The 18,762-nt window shown below is 46.7% G+C and overlaps 1 protein-coding gene across 2 annotated transcripts in view; it reads left to right on the plus strand.

The window, feature by feature from the left end:
* The window catches only part of AFAP1L1 (actin filament associated protein 1 like 1), a 62,075-nt gene extending 45,015 nt beyond the window's left edge, over positions 1–17,060 (plus strand). The window contains exons 13-19 of one of the 2 annotated variants that reach the window (XM_053907015.1): positions 1,478–1,623; positions 2,247–2,319; positions 4,131–4,242; positions 7,839–8,015; positions 10,444–10,622; positions 13,079–13,207; positions 15,235–17,060. In XM_053907015.1, the coding sequence (XP_053762990.1) occupies positions 1,478–1,623; positions 2,247–2,319; positions 4,131–4,242; positions 7,839–8,015; positions 10,444–10,622; positions 13,079–13,207; positions 15,235–15,258 (840 nt within the window). In that variant the 3' untranslated portion in view covers positions 15,259–17,060. The remainder of the gene's footprint in view (positions 1–1,477; positions 1,624–2,246; positions 2,320–4,130; positions 4,243–7,838; positions 8,016–10,443; positions 10,623–13,078; positions 13,208–15,234) is intronic. The other variant, XM_019464375.2, reaches the window with a different exon arrangement.
* The last annotated feature ends 1,702 nt before the right edge of the window (positions 17,061–18,762 follow it).

Below are 18,762 nucleotides of genomic sequence, written 5' to 3' on the forward strand. Positions count from 1 at the left end.
GAAATTAAAAAAAGAGTCTCTTATGGTTTGCCTCCCTCTCTGTTTGTAACTATTTTCTCCCCTTCTCTTCCCCCGTGGTCTTCTGGTAAGTGTCTCAAATTCCACATACGAGTGAAAACATATGATATCTGTCTTTCTCTGACTGACTTATTTCACTTAGCATAATACCTTCCAGTTCCACCCACGTTGCTGCAAATGGCAGGATTTCATTCATTCTCATTGCCAAGTAGTATTCCATTGTATATAAAAACCACATCTTCTTTATCCATTCATCAGTTGATGGACATTTGAGCTCCTTCCATAATTTGGCTATTGTTGAAAGTGCAAGCAGCTGTGTTTTTAGAAAGATGGTCTCCATATTGAGTTGAAATCTTGAAGCTCTGTGAAGACAGGAATCATACCTGCTTCATATACTTTTGTTTTTCCAGAACCCAGCATGATGCCCAGCCCATACTAAGGCCTCTTTTGCTATTTGTTGAACAAATGGCTGAATGAAAATGTGATTTCATCCCACCCACTCACTGTTGTTCCCACCCCCTGGCACTCACCGTCCTCTCTGAGGTCCTGTAGAATGTGTTGAGTCTCTCTCTCTTCTGCATATCAGTCCTTTGGCTTTTTAGAATTTAAAATGTTAATGCTGAAGAAACATTAAAGAACTCCTCCCTCAGAGTACAAACAAGGAAACTGAGGCCTGGGTTCCCGGGTGCTTTATCCAAGGCTCCAAGGGGGTCATTAGCCTCTTGGTCTTATCTTAGAACCAAAACCCAGCCTCTGGACCTTGTTTTCTTTGCCCAGTACCCACTGCCTCACCCATTTCTTAAATTTCAAGATATATTGCCTTTGTCACTCAACTTTTACTTTTGAGAGGGTGAGATAGGTCTCTTTTGTCCCTTAAATTATACACAGAGCTTTCTGGCAAGAAGTGTGCCTCCTTTATTCAAGTTTAGCAGTCGTGTGCCAAGTTGATTTCATAATAACGTTCTTTAAATGAGAACTAACGGAGGGGGTTTGGTTACAGCAACTTCTTGGCAATTTTCCTGTATACAGTGCTACAAAAACATTGGCAATTATAAGAAAAAATTTTTTGATTGGGTTATGTGAGAAACAACCTCCTCTAGCAAAAAGTAAGTATTAAGAAAAAAAACCAGGGAATGCCCAAATGCTGTTTTCACATCGAAATGGCTCTGAAGATAGTGGGGAGTGGGGGGAGGGGGGGTGGTGGCGGGCAGTGTGTCTTAGAGAGATGGTCAGGGAGGACTTCTCTGAGGAGGTTGCATTAGAGCCAAAACCTGAATAAAGAAAAGGTAAGGAGCCACTCGGGTTTCTGGATGTGTGTTGCAGGCCTGTTCCCCTTGGACGCAGAAATACTGGGAACACAGCAGGTACTATACAAATATGGGTCCGGCTAAAGTGAGCAGGTAGCCTGAGGCCCTAACAGTACTGAAGTGCAATCAGCCTGTGCCTCCTTTTTCCTCAGGCAAACTGCTCAGAGGACATGGGCCGCTGGCTTGGGCTGTTGCTGGCGGAGATGGGCTCCAAAGTCACCCCCGAGGCGCTGCACTATGACTACGTGGACGTGGAGACCTTAACCAGCATCGTCAGCGCAGGGCGCAACTCCTTCCTGTAAGGGCCGGCTCCCCGCAGCCCGCAGCAGCCTCTCAGAGCCTCTGAGCCCAGCTGTGGGCAGTGGGAGGGAAGGGAGGAAGAGCTGAGGAGGACGCCACTTCCTTGGGAGGTCAGAGGGGGGTGCCTTCCCCTTCCAGCAGGCAGGAGTGAGCTGGCTAACCGAGGTGGTCTGGGGTCAGGGGAAGCTGTGGATGGGACGAGCAGTAGAGCAGAGGCCCTTTGGGGTAATGATCTGGGCTCGGCTCTAAGCCACGGAACCATAGGTTCTCACACCCTCGGGCATCAGGCAGGCTCAGGGCTGGTGTATGTAACAGAAGAGCCGGGTTCCAGCCTCAACTCTCATGAGCAACAGCTTGGGGCGGTTGCTTGCCAGCTTGGATCCTGTTTTCTCACTTAGAGAATGGAGGTGATGAATTACTTGCTTCTCGGGTGGTTATGAGAATCACGTGGGTCCCTGCCTGCCAGGCCTTAATACAGCAACCGCCCAGTGCTGCCTGCCACGGTTGCCCTTACTAACCTTCCAACATCCATCGCAAGCTGCTGCCAGAATCGAACGAGAGTGGACAGGAAAGCACCGTAAGCCACAAAGTGCCATCATCATTGCACCTTACCTTTTCTAGGTATGCAAGATCCTGCCAGGATCAGTGGCCTGAACCCCGTGTGTATGATGATGTTCCTTATGAAAAGATACAGGTAGGGTCCCTTGGGAGTGCCTGGGAATGTGGCAAAGGCCACTGATCAGCTCTTTCTCTCTCTCTCTCTCTGTCTCTGTCACTGTGTCTTTTTATCTTTGCCTCACAGATGATTTTCATTTGCCCGGCAGCTGGAAGGGGAGGGAGGACCCTTCTTACCATAGATCATGGCTCCAGATAAGGAATCCTCAGCACAGGAGGCTGGGTAGTGCAACAGAAAGCTCCCCAGATCAGGAAGAGGAAAGGACTCTATATAATGCAAAGCACTATGCCGGTCTGAGCAAGGTGTTGGGCTCTCCAGCTGTTTACTGCTCTCCAGACTGATGGTGCTGACTCAGTGGGGCCTGGAGCGGGGGCACTAACTGGGTGGCCACTCCCATAGACCTTCATCTGTGGCATCCACAGTCTGGGCTTCAGCTTCCAGGATAGACTCTCCCTGTCTTGCTCACTAAATCAAGGAGAGGCCAGCTCGTTCATTTACAGCGAGGCCTCTGTAGCCATCACATGAACCACACTGCTTCTGGCAGCATGTCCCGTGTCTTTTCCTTCCACGGGACAGCCAGACAGCCACATTCTGATCAGACACCGGTGGGCAGGTCAGGCCTCACGGCTAGGGGAGAAAGAGGGGACCCGGCTGCCAAGGAAAGCAGACATATCTGCGCGCCAGGACCCCTGCCCTAGACAGTGCTGGATGACACAGAGCTCTCACCTCTGAGACTCCCTTTTCTAGAAACTTCTCCAGCCATCCTCCTTCCACTTATATGGTCTTTCTTCAGATTCATATGAGCCAGTGGATGCAGCTTGAGATCTTCCTCAACTGCAAGAGCTCAGTAGCAAGACAGCTTAGTACCTAGGGGTATGAACTTTGGACTCAGGGCTGAATCCGGGTTACCTTGGGCTTCACTTCTCTGGTCCTCACTTGCTGGCTTCAGATGAATACATAAAAGCCACCTGATTGAATCATTGCAAGGACTAGATGAAATACTGTATGGGCACCATGCCTACACATTGGAAGGTCTTACACCGAGTAAAGAGTACTGTTGTTATCAATATCATTATCATATTACATTATTATCGTATTCCATTCATGGTTCCCTGAGCTCTGACAGGGTTCTGAGTGCCCTTAATACTCATCATGCACAAAGGTATAGCCAGTTTATTAACTTATGTTCCTTCCACCATTGGCTGACGTCATCCATGACTTTTTATCTTCCCTGGGAACTCTATATTTAGCCATTTCGGAAAATTTCAGGGACACTTCCAAAGGACGTGAAGAGAGAAATATCTATGATAAATCAAATACGGGGGGCATCTGGGTGGCTCAGTCGGTTAAACATCCGACTTCAGCTCAGGTCATGATCTCGCGGTCTGTGAGTTCGAGCCCCGCATCGGGCTCTCTGCTGACAGCTCAGAGCCTGGAGCCTGTTTCAGATTCTGCGTCTCCCTCTCTCTGACCCTCCCCCGTTCATGCTCTGTCTCTCTCTGTCTCAAAAATAAATAAATGTTAAAAAAATAAAAATAAATCAAATATGGTCACCTACAGCCCTCTGAGACTTCCTGATTTCCTCTCAGCAGATATCCCAGTTTAAGGGCGCCTTCTGCTGCCCCCAACAGGAAGGGATGAGGATCAAATGATATATGCTAGTAGAAGTAGTCTATAAACTGTTGAGTGCCGTCCCGGTCTAAAAATGTGAGACGTAGATCTCAGAGGTCCTGCAACGCTCACCCACCACACTTGGACCAGAACGCACACCCGCATTGAGGGCCCTGAGCCTACCTGTACTTCAACTCCTTTCTCCATCTCCCATCCAGGACGAGGAGCCCAAGCGTCCCACTGGGGCCCAGGTGAAACGCCATGCCTCCTCCTGCAGTGAGAAGTCCCATCGCGTGGATCCGCAGGTCAAAGTCAAGCGCCATGCCTCCAGTGAGTCCCATGTGGGAGGGAGGAAAGGAAGGAAACAATCCACAGGGTAGGGGGTCTCAAATCGGATCCCTCCGGACATCAGGCAGGCAAATTAATGAGTGAAGTGAGATATAAGAAAATACCCTACCGTAAGAAAAATGACGGCACAAGCCAAGTGATGAAGGGCAGCTAGCAAGTGGCCTCAGAAGAGAAACGCTAGAGAATGGGGTGGGGGAAGACTGCAGGAAGCTGGAGAACTCAGGCTCCAGCTATAGGGCTGGCCACTACCCAGCCCCAGCCGGTGGCTCCCATACAGCCATGCCAACCCAGGTTTGCAGATTATTCAAGAGACCAGAAATCTAGCCATTATGTGAAATCCACTTATTTCTTAACACTAGCAATTAATTTTCAAAAATGTTAACATTAAATAAGGCCAAATATGTTTTTGTGTTCCATTGTCTCTTATATATGTATGCACATATATGCACGTGTAAAATTCATCCTCAGGCTCTGTCTGTTCCAAAGCTAACAATTTATAATTTCTGATCTGGGGTAACACGTGGAGAAATGAACTCCTCCAAATACCCTTCAGGCAGCTGCCTGGAAGGCACGGCTCATCTCTGTGTCCTAGCCTGGGCTCTGCCTGGCACCCCATAGGAGCTCCATGAATTGCCTGATTGCCACACAGCACAATAAAGGCTAAGTATGGCAGGCTATGGTAAATTCTGTTTGATTTCCAACACTGATCTCTGCTCCTGTGTGATTTGTGAGCAGGCCAGCTTCCTGTAGGACAGCACGTTCCAAGAGTCTTTTATTTATTGCTTTATAGTTCTGCCCCCTGCACCTGATCACAGTCAAGTTCTATCCCTTGCTTTTTGAAGATTAATTTTTTAAATACTTTTCTTTATTAGATCTCCATTTCATGAATATAGACAATCTCTTCTGGGGGTCAGGAGAGCTATATTCCATTCCCCACTTGATCATTTAATTACTGCGTAACTTTGGAAAAGTCCCTTCCCCTCTCTGGGTCTGAGTTTTCCCACCGAACAATCAGACGGTTGTTGTGTAACATTCCTGATGCTCTACTCTCATTGGCACTGGAAATATGGGCCTTTATGGAATGTCCTTTTTAATTTTTTTTAATGTTTATTTATTTTTGAGAGAGAGAGACAGAGCGCAAGCGGAGGAAGGACACAGAGAGAGGGAGACACAGAATCCAAAGCAGGCTCCAGGCTCTGAGCTGTCAGCACAGAGCCTGACACAGGGCTCAAACTCACGAACCACGAGATCATAACCTGAGCTGAAATCGGACGCTTAACCAACTGAGCCACCAGGCGCCCCTGAACTGCCCATTTTATTTATTTTTTTTATTTTTTTTTTTAACATTTATTTATTTATTTTTGAGACAGAGAGAGACAGAGCATGAACGGGGGAGGGTCAGAGAGAGAGGGAGACACAGAATCCAAAACAGGCTCCAGGCTCTGAGGTATCAGCACAGAGCCTGATGCGGGGCTCGAACTCACAGACTGTGAGATCATGACCTGAGCTGAAGTCGGACGTTTAACCGACTGAGCCACCCAGGCGCCCCAGGACTGCCCATTTTAAAATGGAAAAGTAGGGGCGCCTGGCTGGCTCAGTCAGAGCATGTGACTCTTGATGTCGGAGTCATGAGTTTGAGCCCCACGTTGGGTGTAGAGATTACTTAAATACATAAAACTTAAAAACAAATTTTTAAATAAATGAAAATAAAATGGAAAAGTAAACTGAAATAGGCATGTAAGACTAAAGAAATCACAAAACGTTAAAAAACAACAACAAAGATAACAAAACACAGGTTCTTCAAATCAAATGTTATATTTAAGTCCAGGTTATCAGAGATATAGAAGGGGAGCTGCTCTGGTTGGAGCTGGGCCACCCGCCGGCCCCCGCTTTGCCCCTGCAGCAGCCTGGTAGCCGTCACTGTGAAATCACAGGGCTCCTCAAACTACAGATCTAGTCCGACAGTGTGTCTCAGATGAAACAGCTGAAGAACATTAAAGAGAAGGGTCTTGCCCAAGGTCATGTATTAGCTACCAATTACTGGGCAATAAATTACCCAAAATTTACTAGCTCCAAAAGTAAACATGAGTCACGTCACAGTTTCTGTGGGTCAGGAATCCTGGAACAGCTTCATTAGGCAGTTCTGGCTTGGGGTCTCTTGTGAGGTTGCTCAATCTGTTCAGTGTAAATGACTATTTTCCTCTGTATTTGTGTCCTTCCAACTCTGGAGATGTTGAGGTACTATTTATTTTATAAAATATTGGGAATAACAGATGGTGGTTGGGGATTTTAAGGTCCTTATCTGATACAACACTGACACCATTTTGCTGGTCTACCCATTTATTTTTATTTCCCAGTCTATCGAATCCAAAAGTCTGGGAGAAAACTCCCCTGGGATGCCATTATGTATCTGGCAAGTTGGGGGAAGTATGGGTCCCCTTCTCTGCCCTCCATGCTTTATTTGTTATCAGGGCCATTGTGACAGGAATTGAATTTTGCATGCATCACTGGGGGACCACTGCGATCCCTACAAGAGCTAGAGAGAAAAGACCCCAATTATTAGTAACCATGGGAATCGCTCCAAACTCCACACCCACCAACTTAAAAGGGCTGTGTGTGACTGTCTGAAGCAAAAAAATAAATAAAAATTTCCCTGAGAGGTTAGACTATGGCATCACTCCAGCTAGAGCAGTAAATGCATGACACGGACCCTGGAGTTCGACCCTTTGGGCTCAAACTGGGCTCTGCCATCATTAACAGTGAGACCTAACATCTCCGTGCCTCAGTTTCCCCACCAACAAAATAAAGCTAATAATAGTAAGTTTTTATGTAGATTAAATGGAAATGCATGTCAATGGCTTAGCATATAGTAAATGCTCGATAAATTTTTGCCATAATTATTTGTTATTGTCCACCATAATGTAGAGCCTCCAACAGACTCCTGGGGCCCCTTGCTCCCCCAACCCATTTTTCAGGAATAAAATGGGCAATGCCTGACTTTAGCCCAACTCCTTGATTTTCTATGGATCTGAGTTATATGTACCTGTCTCCTTATCTTACATATATCTGAGAATTGACTGTAAAACGCCCTTTTAAAGCTAAAGTGTGTTATACATCACAAAAATTTGTTTCTTATCATCATCTAACATTTACTAGGCACTTCTACAGATACTCTACTAAGTATTTTTCATGAACTATCTCATTCAAAACTTAGCACAATGCTAAGAGGCCAATTTGATCAATATCCACATTTACAAATGCAGAAACTAAGGCCCAGGGCATGGCACAAAACACCACTGTTCACTTTTGCCCTAAAGTCACACAACTAGTAAAAGGCAAAAGAGAACACAAACCTCGGTCTGCCTCGTTCCAAAGGCCCTGTTCCTAGTCTCTGTGCTCTCCTGCCTCCCTTTTGCTCCTATTTCCTTGGAGGATTCACACCAAATTTATCTTTTTAGATCTAAATATTCCCATTTTACAGATGGAGAAGTTGGGGCTGAGAAAGACACCAAGGTCACCCAGGTACCCCTTACCAGAGGTCAGGAATGGGGGCCTTTTCCTGTCTTCTATCTCTGCAGGTGCCAATCAATACAAGTACGGTAAGAACCGAGCTGAGGAAGATGCCCGGAGGTACCTGATAGAAAAAGAGAGGCTGGAAAAAGAGAAGGAGACAATCCGGACAGAGCTGATGGCACTGAGGCAGGAGAAGAGGGAGCTGAAGGAAGCCATTCGGAACAACCCAGGTACCTACATGGGTGCGTCCTGGGCATTCAAGGTGGGGGGTGGGGCTGGACCTTGACACCTCCCATGGCAGAGGTCACCTGGTTATCCAGGACAAGTGGGCTTCTCCTCCCATTCTTCCTCCTCCTTATCCTCCTTCCACCTCTTCCTCAACATCATCATCATCATCCTTCCTAATGAAAGTGCCATCAATTTAAGTGCCTATTTAAGGGCCAATTTAAGTGCCATCAATTTACTGATTTGGGGTAAGGGAATGAAGACGCATCACAAAAATGTGTACACTTAAGGTAGCAAAATTTGGTCTGACTTTAGAAATGTTAACATGTGACAACAGAGTGTGACTTAGAATCAAGGAAATAGGAGATACCGTTTTGAGCCTCACATTAATTCACTCATTCACGGATGTGCTGAACACCCAGCTGTGTGAGACACTGGCCCTGGTTCTGGGATTGATGGACAGAGACATGTTCCCAGGATCGTCTTCGAAAATCCAGGGCCATAACCCCTGCAGACTCAGGCTGCTCTGGGCTCCTCTGCACCCCACTTTCCACTGTTTCTTTTGAATTCTCCCTGTAGCTGTAGTTTGGCATAATTTCAGCCTGAGGTTTGTACACACATGCTTGAGAGAACAGAGGTCTTTGTCCTTTATAAAATATATCCAAGGTCACATAGCCCCATGAGAATCTGATGGGACCTATGGACCCTTTCATAAGGAGGGAACAAAACCCCACAATTCACAGTGTTACAGACAATTGCAGCAGCCAAGAGCTTATGCGCCCTCACAGCTCACCCTTAGATTGCCTAAAAATCCATGAACCTGAGAACTTCTAGCTTAAAGGTTAAGACTTCTGTGGAGCCAGGAACCAGAATCTGTGGAAGGAAGCATAGGAAAGCAGTGTGGTCTCAATATACAAAACTTTTTATTTTTTTTAATGTTTATTTATTTTGAGACTGAGACAGAGCTTGAGCAGGGGAGGGGCAGAGAGAGAGAGAGAGACACAGAATCCAAAGCAGGCTCCAGGCTCTGAGCTGTCAGCACAGAGCCCATTGAGGGGCTCGAACTCACGAACCATGAGATCATGACCTGAGCTGAAGTCGGCCACTTAACTGACTGAGCCACCCAGGCGCCCCAATATACAAAACTTTCTAAGAGTCAAAACAAGAGTTTGGAGCAGGCTAACTGTCCTCCTTACTGTGCTCAACTTTTTTTTTCTGTAACCCATCACTTTGTAATATTAGATTATTTATTCTATTTATTATTTTAATGTATTGTTTATTCTCTCTCATACACACACACACACACACAAATGTGAACTTCATAAAGGCAAACATTGCCTGTTTTGTTCACTGATATCCCAAGGGCAAGAACAGTGCCTGGTACGTAGTAAGCACTCGCTAAGTGTTTACTGAATAGATGGATGGATGAATGAATGAATGAATGGAAAGAATTCACCATTACTGGAAAATCCTCCAGTGCAGCCTCCTATTTGTCTCAGAGCAAAGAATGAATGGAGCTAACGTTTAAACCTGGTAAGGCCCACTGCAACTCTTGGCATGAAAAAGATACGAATATAGGGTTGCTACTTTAGACTGAATAAGCAGCAAACTGGAACCCCTGGTCAATGTAAAGCCCTGTGTTATAATTCAGTTACAGGTAAGAGAAACCAAAGTCAAATTGGCTTAGAAATGAAAAAAAAAAAAAAATCAGGGTGCCTGGCTTGTTCGGTCAATAGAGCATGGGACTCTTGATCTCATGATCATGATTTCAAGCCCCATGTTGGGCATAGAACTTACAGAAAAGAAAAGAAAGAAAAGAAGAAAAGAAAAATGTAATTGGAAAACTGAGCGATCAAGTATAGCAAGGTCCAGATATTTAAATGATGTCACCAGGAAGCATATTTCTCTAATTCTTGCTTCTGCCTTCCTCCATGCTGATTTCACTGTGTGGCCTCATGGTGGCATAATGGCTGCACAGCTCTACCCCTCACCCAATCCTCCCAGCCACCCCAGCAGAGAGAACTTCTCTTCCCAGCAGACCCCACAAAAGCCTCAGGATTCCCTCTGATTAGACCAACTTTGATCTCTAAACCAATCAATGTGACCAGAAAATGGAATTATGATTATGGGCCAGATCTAGGTTATGTGCCGACCCCCTGAACTAAAAGTGAGGTCAGCACTATCCAAACTATAGGGAATGGGAGGAGAAGGTGGTTTTCCTGTGGAAAATCAGGGTTCCGTATCGAGAAGGTGGGGAAATGGGTACAGGGCAGGTAAAAACCACACAACCCCGCACGGAGCTAGCACCCCAGGCCGGAAGTCCATCTCTTAATGGGGACAAAGGGCTGGGAAAGCCACAGGGCAGACTAGAAGCAGAGGCCCTGCCGAAGCCCCTGATGCTTCAAGCCAGGCTCAGCCGTTTCTCACTGATGTCTTTGGACCCAGGAGCGAAGTTAAAGGTCCTGGAGGAGGCCGTGGCCACCCTGGAAGCTGAGTGTCGGGCAAAGGAGGAGCTACGGATTGACCTGGAGCTGCGGCTGGTGGCCGTGAAGGAGCGCTTGCAGCAGTCCCTGGCGGGAGGCCCGGCCCTGGGGCTCTCTGTGAGCGGCAAGACCAAGAGTGGGGTGAGTGTGTGCCCTTCTGTGCCAGGGGCAGCTGCTCCCTAACACCCTCACATGCTATAGATCTTCAGGATCATTCTTTGTGGGTAGGAGTTAGGCTCAATTACAGATGGGAAAATGGAGGCTCAAAGCGGAGGGAAGGTGCCAGAAGACCCGATCCCAAAGAGGAGGTGGCACGGCTAGGGAGGGGGCTCCTGGAGCAAGTTCAGGCCTATCTGCCATTTGACTTTTTATCCTGAGTGTGATCTTAGAAGTAGCCTTTGGGTTATTGATAATTATAGCTATGATACATTGAAGAAGAGCAAACTTGTGTTGAACAGTAACATAGGTCAGTATAGCATTTGAACCTGCGTGACCTCATCATCTTCACAGCAGTCCTGTGACGTAGTGCTATGTGTATTTGTGCCATTGGATATACAAGGAAACTGAGGTCAGCAATGTCAAATGACTTACTCAAGGTCACTCAGTTAAGTGGGAGACAGGATTCCCAATCCAGGAAGTCTGACGCAGAGCCCTGTATTAGCCACGGTACACGTGCCCTCTCTCAGGGTCCCCAGGGTACGGGGCCGTCCTCAGGGGTTTGCATCCATTATCTCCAGCGCTCCGGGAAACCCTGCAAGGCAGATACTCTGACCTTGAATGAGACGTCCTCAGGGAGAACGTGGCTGCCCTGGGTCTCCATCACTACTGACGTTTAGGGCCACTAATTCTTTTTATAGGGGACTGCCATATGCATCGTAAGATGTTTAGAAGCATCCCTAGCCTCTGCCCACTAGACGTCAGTAGCTCCACACCCAGCTGACAACCAGAAATGTCTCCAGAAATTACCAAGTGTCCCCCGGAAGGGGAAAACTGCCCCCATTTAGGAACCGCTGGTCTAAAGTACCAGTGGGCTCATCTGTTATCCTTTCCCATAGCACTTAGCCACAATGTGCGTATACATATTATATGGATGTGTGTGTGTGTGTGTGTGTGTGTGTGTGTGTGTGTGTGTGTCTTGTCTAATGTCTGTCTCCCCCCACGGGATTGTATTTTTATTAAAAAAAAATTGGACTATGTCTGTTTTGTCCTTATAGCCTTAGCCCTTTAGAGTCTGAAAAACAGTAGGAGGGCCACAAATGTTTGACGAATGAGTAAATGTTACGCCTGGTTTCAGACAAGGAAATTGAGATGCAGAGAGACTTATCTAAGTCTGAGCTGTCACTGGGGACGGTGTTCTCACTGTTGTTGTCTGAAGCCACGCTGTCTGCCCCTGTGCTTCCTCTCCGTGGGACTTTCCAACCTCATTTCCAGATGAAGAGCTCAGAGGACAAAGACAAACTCACTGAGGCCCGGTGGGAGAGCTAGAAGTGGTTCACTCATCCCAGCTGCTTCCTCCCACTAGTGTGCCCTGAAATTCACTTCCCAGGGGGCTTTTCCACTACTTTTGAGCCTTTGTTTAAAAAATTTTTACTTATTTTTTTTTTTTGAGAGAGAGAGAGCAAACAGGGGAGGGGCAGAGGGAGGGAGAGAGAGAGAGAGAGAGAGAGAGAGAGAGAGGAGCTTAAGCAGGCCGCACACCCAGCACAGAGCCTGACACAGGCCCGACCCCACAACCATGGGATCATGACCTGGGCCAAAAACAAGAGTTGGACGCTTAACCGACTGAGCCACCCAGTTGCCCCTACTTTTGATCCTTTTGATGGTCTTTGGAGATAAAGAGAAGTCTTCTCTCAATTCCCTGCAGGCTTAGCTGTCAATATGTCACTCTTAAGGAACCATATCGTAGTAAGGTACTAAGCAACTATCTGGAAGATTTAAGAGGTGACAGCACTCTAGAAGATGAGAACGAGGGCCACCCGCCTGGGCGGTTCAGTAGGTTGGGCGGCTGACTCTTGATTTCAGCTCAGGTCACGATGTCACAGATCGCAAGATCGAGCCCACACTGGGCTCTGCGCTGATAGCACAGGACCTGCTTGGGATTCTCTCTCCCTCTCTCTGCCCCTCCCCCACTCTCACACGTGCACCCGCGCACACTCTCTCTCAAGATAAACAAACATTAAAACAAACCAACAAAATGGGAAGGAATGCAGGGCAGAGGTTAAGAGAGAGGGCTGTGGGGTCCGAATCCTGGCCCTCCCACTTGCCAGCTATGTGACCTCGGGCAGTGACCCGACCTTGCCATTTCCCTTATCTGTAAAATAGTTTGACCGATACTAGCGTCTAGTTCATAGGTTTGGAAAGGCTAGAGGAGCTAATCCACGCAATGCCTGGTACATCGTGAGGGCTCAGTAATTCTAGACGTCATTACCTTTATTCTGAGGCCCTCAAGCGTCTTCCTCCCCTCACCCTGTTTGGTGCCGGCATGTCTGTGCTATTTGCACGTTTGCAAATACTCTATTTGCGTTCTTTAGAGGGCAAGCCAGGTGTGGGTAGCCACCCTAGACCTCACCTATGTAACTGCTTCTTGTCACCAACAGGAAACTGCGCATAAAGCCCAGAACAGTGCCTCAGAGCAACCTCTCCCTGTCAACTGTATTTCTGAGCTGAGGAAGAGAAGCCCATCCATCGTAACCTCTAACCAAGGAAGGGTGCTACAGAAAGCCAAGGTATAGCAAGCAATAGCTCAGCTAATTAAAATTCAGACACCGGGCAGCCTTCCGATGGAACCTCACCAAAAGCCAAAACATCATCTAGTTAGAAAGGCGGAGAAATGCCAGCACATCCACGCAAACTCAGGAAGTTTGCTCCGAGAAGGTCCTCAAATCTCGTTCGGTCCCTATTGACTCATTCTTAACACACAGTTCTAACAAGCTCAGTTTTCTGGTTTCTGAGCCTCCAGTGGGTTTGGGGACAGGAAAGGCCCCGTTTCATAGGTGAGGAAACCGATGAGCAGGAAGTGAAGAGACCTGTCCAAGGTTATGCAGGGCATCATTGCAAGAGCTGGGCTGCAAACCCACCTCTTCCAATTCCAAGTCCAGGGCTCCCTCCATGATACTGGCCCACAGTCTGATCATCTTGGGGCCAGCTGTGCTACAGAACTTTTTGGATTTTAGAAAGGTAATATGGTACACAGACTGAGTATGATGAAAAACTCCAACAAATTCTCAGGAGGTCCCCTGTAAGCAAACACGTTAAAAATCTTACAAGGCACATGAATCTTCACCCCCTGTAGAATAAATAGGTTATAAACAGCCTCATATCAGTTCAGGTCAGGTTTTGCCACCAGTTGAGTTTGTGCCCAAACACTTTAGAAAAATTTTGGTTTTAGGGATTTCTGGATTTCAGAACTGGGCATAAGAAATTGTGGACTTGAAAATCAAACACCCGAGCATTAGGACATAAGATTAGAGAAGTAACCAGCCAGAGGCGAGATCATCTAGGCTAGATATCAGCAAACTTTTGCTATAAAGATCCGGATGGTAAATATAGGAGAGCCTGTGGACCACAGAGTTTCTTCCAGAATGACTCAGCTCTGCTGTTATAGCAGGAAAGTAGCCACAGACAACATGTAAACAAGATGGACATGGCCGTGTCCCAGGAAAACTTTATTTATGGACACTGAGGTTTGAACTTCATAAAATTTTCACATGTCAAGAAAAACCGTTACTGTTTTTATTTTTTATTTTTTCCGCACATTTAAAAATGTGAAAACCATTCTTAAGCTGATGGGTGCTACAAAAACATGCAGCGGGCCAGACATGGCCTGTGGGCCAGTTCGCTTCCCTTTGACCCTTGTAAGCCATGGAAAGAACTGTGAATTTTGTTTTAACATTCTGAAAGTCACTGGCAAGTTCCGGGCAAAAAATTTTTGGAGACGAATTACGTATTTAAAAGACCGTTCTGGAACAATGGTGAGAACTGATAAGGGGACAAGAGAGACCAGTCATCTAGATGAGAGATGAGAAAGGTTTGGTGGGGGTGATTTGAAGTGGATGGCTTTGGAGGTAGAGACGAAGGATTTCCTGGTGAGGATGTGGAGGATGAGGAAAAGAAAGGAATTAAGGGTGATTATTCCCATCATTGCCCTCGGCAACTGCGGTGTAGATGGTGAACACTGGGGGAAGAGCAGGGTGGGATCGGGGAATCTTCCTAGCAAGAATGTTCGAACCATCCCTGTGAACCCTGGTTCACACCATCACCTCCAGAGCTGGCTGAAAATCCTTTTGCATCATTTAGGGGTAAAAAGCCAATCACTATTGGCCAAGACATCAGTATCCCTCTCAGATGAACCCCTATACAGCTCCAGGGGAAAGAATGGAGCCCTGTGAGCCCCCTGCCCTCACCCTTCCTTACCAAACTGCTTTGGTTTCTCTCTCATCAGCCTCCTCCTCCACACCAAGGTCCGGTGGAACAGCATTAGAGTCAAAAGTTGTCCCCATTCTCCTCTCTATGGGCCTCAGTTTCCTTGTCTGAGAAAGACAAACTATGTGATATTTGGGCCCCCCTGAAGATGAGCCCCAGTGTGGAGAAATGACTTACCCAAGGCTACAGAGAGCGAGTGAGACTAGGACCCGTGGCTCTCTAATCTGGTCCGTGGAGATCTTGATATAATTAGGTGCAGTGGAATGTTTTTATCCTGCAAGTCACATGGAACATTCAGCAAACTGACTTGTCTTGTCTTTCTGTCCTTCAGGAATGGGAAATGAAGAAGACCTAGAAAGAGGGTGAAGATTTCATTCCTAAGGAAATACAAGACTGCATTGGAAACACTTTTTTCACCAGGAGATGCCAAAAGACTCGAAGTAGCCCCCACTCTCCAGGGCACCCAAAAGACCAGCGTTTATCGTCTGCATGATTCTAGGGGATATGGGGAGGGAAGAAGTAGAAGGGAAGAGGGACACGGAGAGTGTCCTTATAACTTCACAGAGGGTGGAAAACGGGTGGAGGGAGACAGAAATCCGCACGGTTGCAAAGGTTTTGTGAAACGTCTTTGCCCTCTCTTCCGAAGAAGGAACGAAAGCACACGTGAATTAAGTCCCATTCTCAGCATCCCATTCCCAGGCCTCAGGGCAAAGGAAGACAGTGCTGAAGCCGGTGGTACAGCACAGAGACAAGACTTGATCAGCTGATCACACATGGGCCTACTGGATTCATGCTGGGCATTGCCGACAACCACTGGACAACATAAATAGGCCGAACTATGAATAGAATTTCCCTGCCTACGTAAAGGTGGACGAAAGCTATAGACGACATGCAAATTCTGCACTCAGCCCTTTTGTGCCTTACAACCAGGCAGATGCAGCTACCAGAACCCCACAGTGGAGTGGTTTTCAAATTAGAGATCGGATATGCAGCAGGCAAGGGGAGGTTCAGCAGCTGACTTACTTTGAGCTCTTAGCGAGAGTGATGGGAACATTGGTTTCTAACGTCCCCAGGATGCTGCAGGCATTGTAGGGTGGGGCCATTTGTGGTCGGTCAAGTCCTTTACCTATTTCATGTGACACTCAGGCTCCAGGAGCAATGGTTAGAAATCCAAGTGATGCTCTTTATGTCTTTATCCTTATTTTGCACTTGGAGGCTCTCCCCGGTCTGCCCTTCCTTATCTGTTTATCAAGTAAAATCATCAGGGAGAATCAGAGGACAGTGGCTCACTTCTGCCATAGTGCCTTTTACTTACACTTGATACTTTTATGGGGAAGCAAGGACCTCAAGTCTGGGGCAGTCTCCTTGCTGTGCCACTCGCTACCTTCTCAACACTATAGGCGCTATTGAGGTCTTTACATTTCCTTCCAAAAACAGATAAGACCAGTTAACTGTTAAGAGCTCCAAGTTTAGCTCAAGGAGAGAGAAGGGAAATCCCAGAACAGCCTTTGGACACTTTGATGGAGGTCTCACACACTTTACCCTACCTAGGGCTTTACAAACGTGTGCCTTATCCAAACTTTACCACCCTTGGAGACAGCCAGGAACCAGAATAGGGAAAATAACTCTGACCAAAATCATCCAGCTGGCCAGTGGCAAAGCATAAGGCTTAGGGCTTATGAGCCTGGATCTACACAGGGTTGGGTTTGAGCCCTGCCTCTGCCACTGACCAGCTGGTGACTCTGGGAAAGTCACTCGCCCTCTCTGATTCTTGTTTTCTTTACCTGTGAAACCCAGGTTAATGGTTCTATTTTCCTCCCAGGACTATTGGGGAGATTCAATGAGATAATACATGGGAAGCATTTTGCATACTGTCTGAGAAACAAGAAATCCTCAGTCAATAATGGCTTTCATTATTAGCTAGATAACAAATGTCTGACTAAAAATTCTGCGTTCTTTCTACTGAAGAAATGATGTGTATATGGTTATTACAGCCACCAAAAAGCTAAAAGGCAACTAATCCATAACTGACAGTTTGCATCCAGATTCCACTTAAATATCTTCAACGAGAAAGGAGCTCACATCATCTGGATTGTTAATGTTCTTTTTTTAAATGTGGATCCTGGAATGACACCAAATACTCCAATTACATCCTCAGTGTGTCCTCAGTGTGTTATTTTGGGGTTGAGCATCTTTTCCCACTGATAGATGTTGCGACTTGTTGAGGGTGGGGGGAACACCACAGAATTAATAATAAGCATTTATCAAGTACTCCATGCATCAGGTACTGTGTCAGCCAAGGCCAGCTTCACGGGCACACAACCGGTGCAGTCACAAAGATGAGTAGAGCCCTGAGTTTGGTTTAAGGCGCTGCTGTTGCCCTCTTAATAATTTTTTTTAATGTTTATTTTTGAGAGAGAGAGAGAGAGAGAGAGACAGAGCGTGAGCAGGGGAGGAACAGAGAGAAGAGAGACACAGAATCCAAAGCAGGCTCCAGGCTCTGCGCAGTCAGCAGAGAGCCCAGTGCGGGTCTCAAACAAACGGACCATGAGATCATGACCTGAGCTGAAGACCGACACTTAGCCGACTGAGCCACCCGGGTGCCCCTTTTGCCCTTTAAATTATGTAGCCAGTCCTGGTGCTACCTGATCACTTTTCCAGGCATTATCCCTTTAGTTTGCACTAAAACTCTGTGCGACAGTTTCTGGCATCCCAGTTTTCACAGGTGGGGAAAGTGAAGCACAGAGGGGTTATGTCACTTGCAGGAGCAACCCTTCCTCTGAGTTCCAAGGTTCTATTTCCTTCATGTCTTACCCCCCCCCAGCCCCCCACCCCCGAACTGCAGCATTCAGAAGCACACTAGCGCTTAATACCTAGATGAATGAATGGACGCACGTATGCAGCCTTGATGTTAAGTCAATCAGCTAAGAGAGTGCAAACAAAATGGCTAAAGCACAGAGGCCAGTCCTTGTCTGTGAAAATGCCTCGTTTGGTTGTTTTTTTCAAGGTATAGGCTCACGGCTCTAGGGTGGAGCTGAAGCTCCATCCTTCCCGACCCTGCCCCAAGTGTGGGGACTATCAGATTTCTGACGTCCCTGGATCAGTCGGGGACCCTGAGCAGGTGTACCAACCTCTCGGAGCCTCAGTTTTCTCAAATGTAAAGGGGATCATAATCCCTTCTGCACCCAGGCTGCTCTTCTCCTGAGACGAAAAGGAGACATAAGGTATTGGTTACAACACATTTGAGTTGGGCCTTGGACAGAATATAAAGATGCAAAAGTCTCCAGCTCTGTCCTCAAGGAACTTGCAGACCAGGAGAGAGAAAATCTGACCCAAATAGCTGCAGTACAAGTAAACCATGTTATGGTGAAGATTTAGAATAATGAGGACACACCTCCCATTCCTTAAATAATGTTGTTTTTGTTGTTTTTACCTTGGGGACTGTGCAGTAACTAGTCTAGCAACTCCAAGTGCCCTCAACCCCAATCACCAGTCTATCTTGTCAATTTTCCATATTAAATTTCTCTCAAATTCTTCCACTTCTTCCTATCTCCACTGACACCAACAATTCATTCATTCAACAAACACCTGGTATGAACCTACCATGTACACCTACTGTACTAGACAGATGTCAGAAATCACAGCTGTGGACCCTCATGAAGCTCAAACTCTAGTTGGGAGAACAGAAAGAAAACAAATGAAATACTAATATGGAAACAAAAACGTGCCTAACACACCTAAAAGAGTAGCTACTTCAGATAGGGTGGTTACAAAGGTCTATTAAGGAGTCCCAGGACAAAATACAGCCCTCCCTTGAATGGACTAGTCCAACAGCTTGTCTCCCTACTTCTCTGCTTAG

This window comes from Panthera pardus, unplaced genomic scaffold, assembly GCF_024362965.1.
Source record: "Panthera pardus isolate Hobbes unplaced genomic scaffold, ASM2436296v1 HiC_scaffold_2, whole genome shotgun sequence".
Taxonomy (NCBI): Eukaryota; Metazoa; Chordata; class Mammalia; order Carnivora; family Felidae; genus Panthera; species Panthera pardus.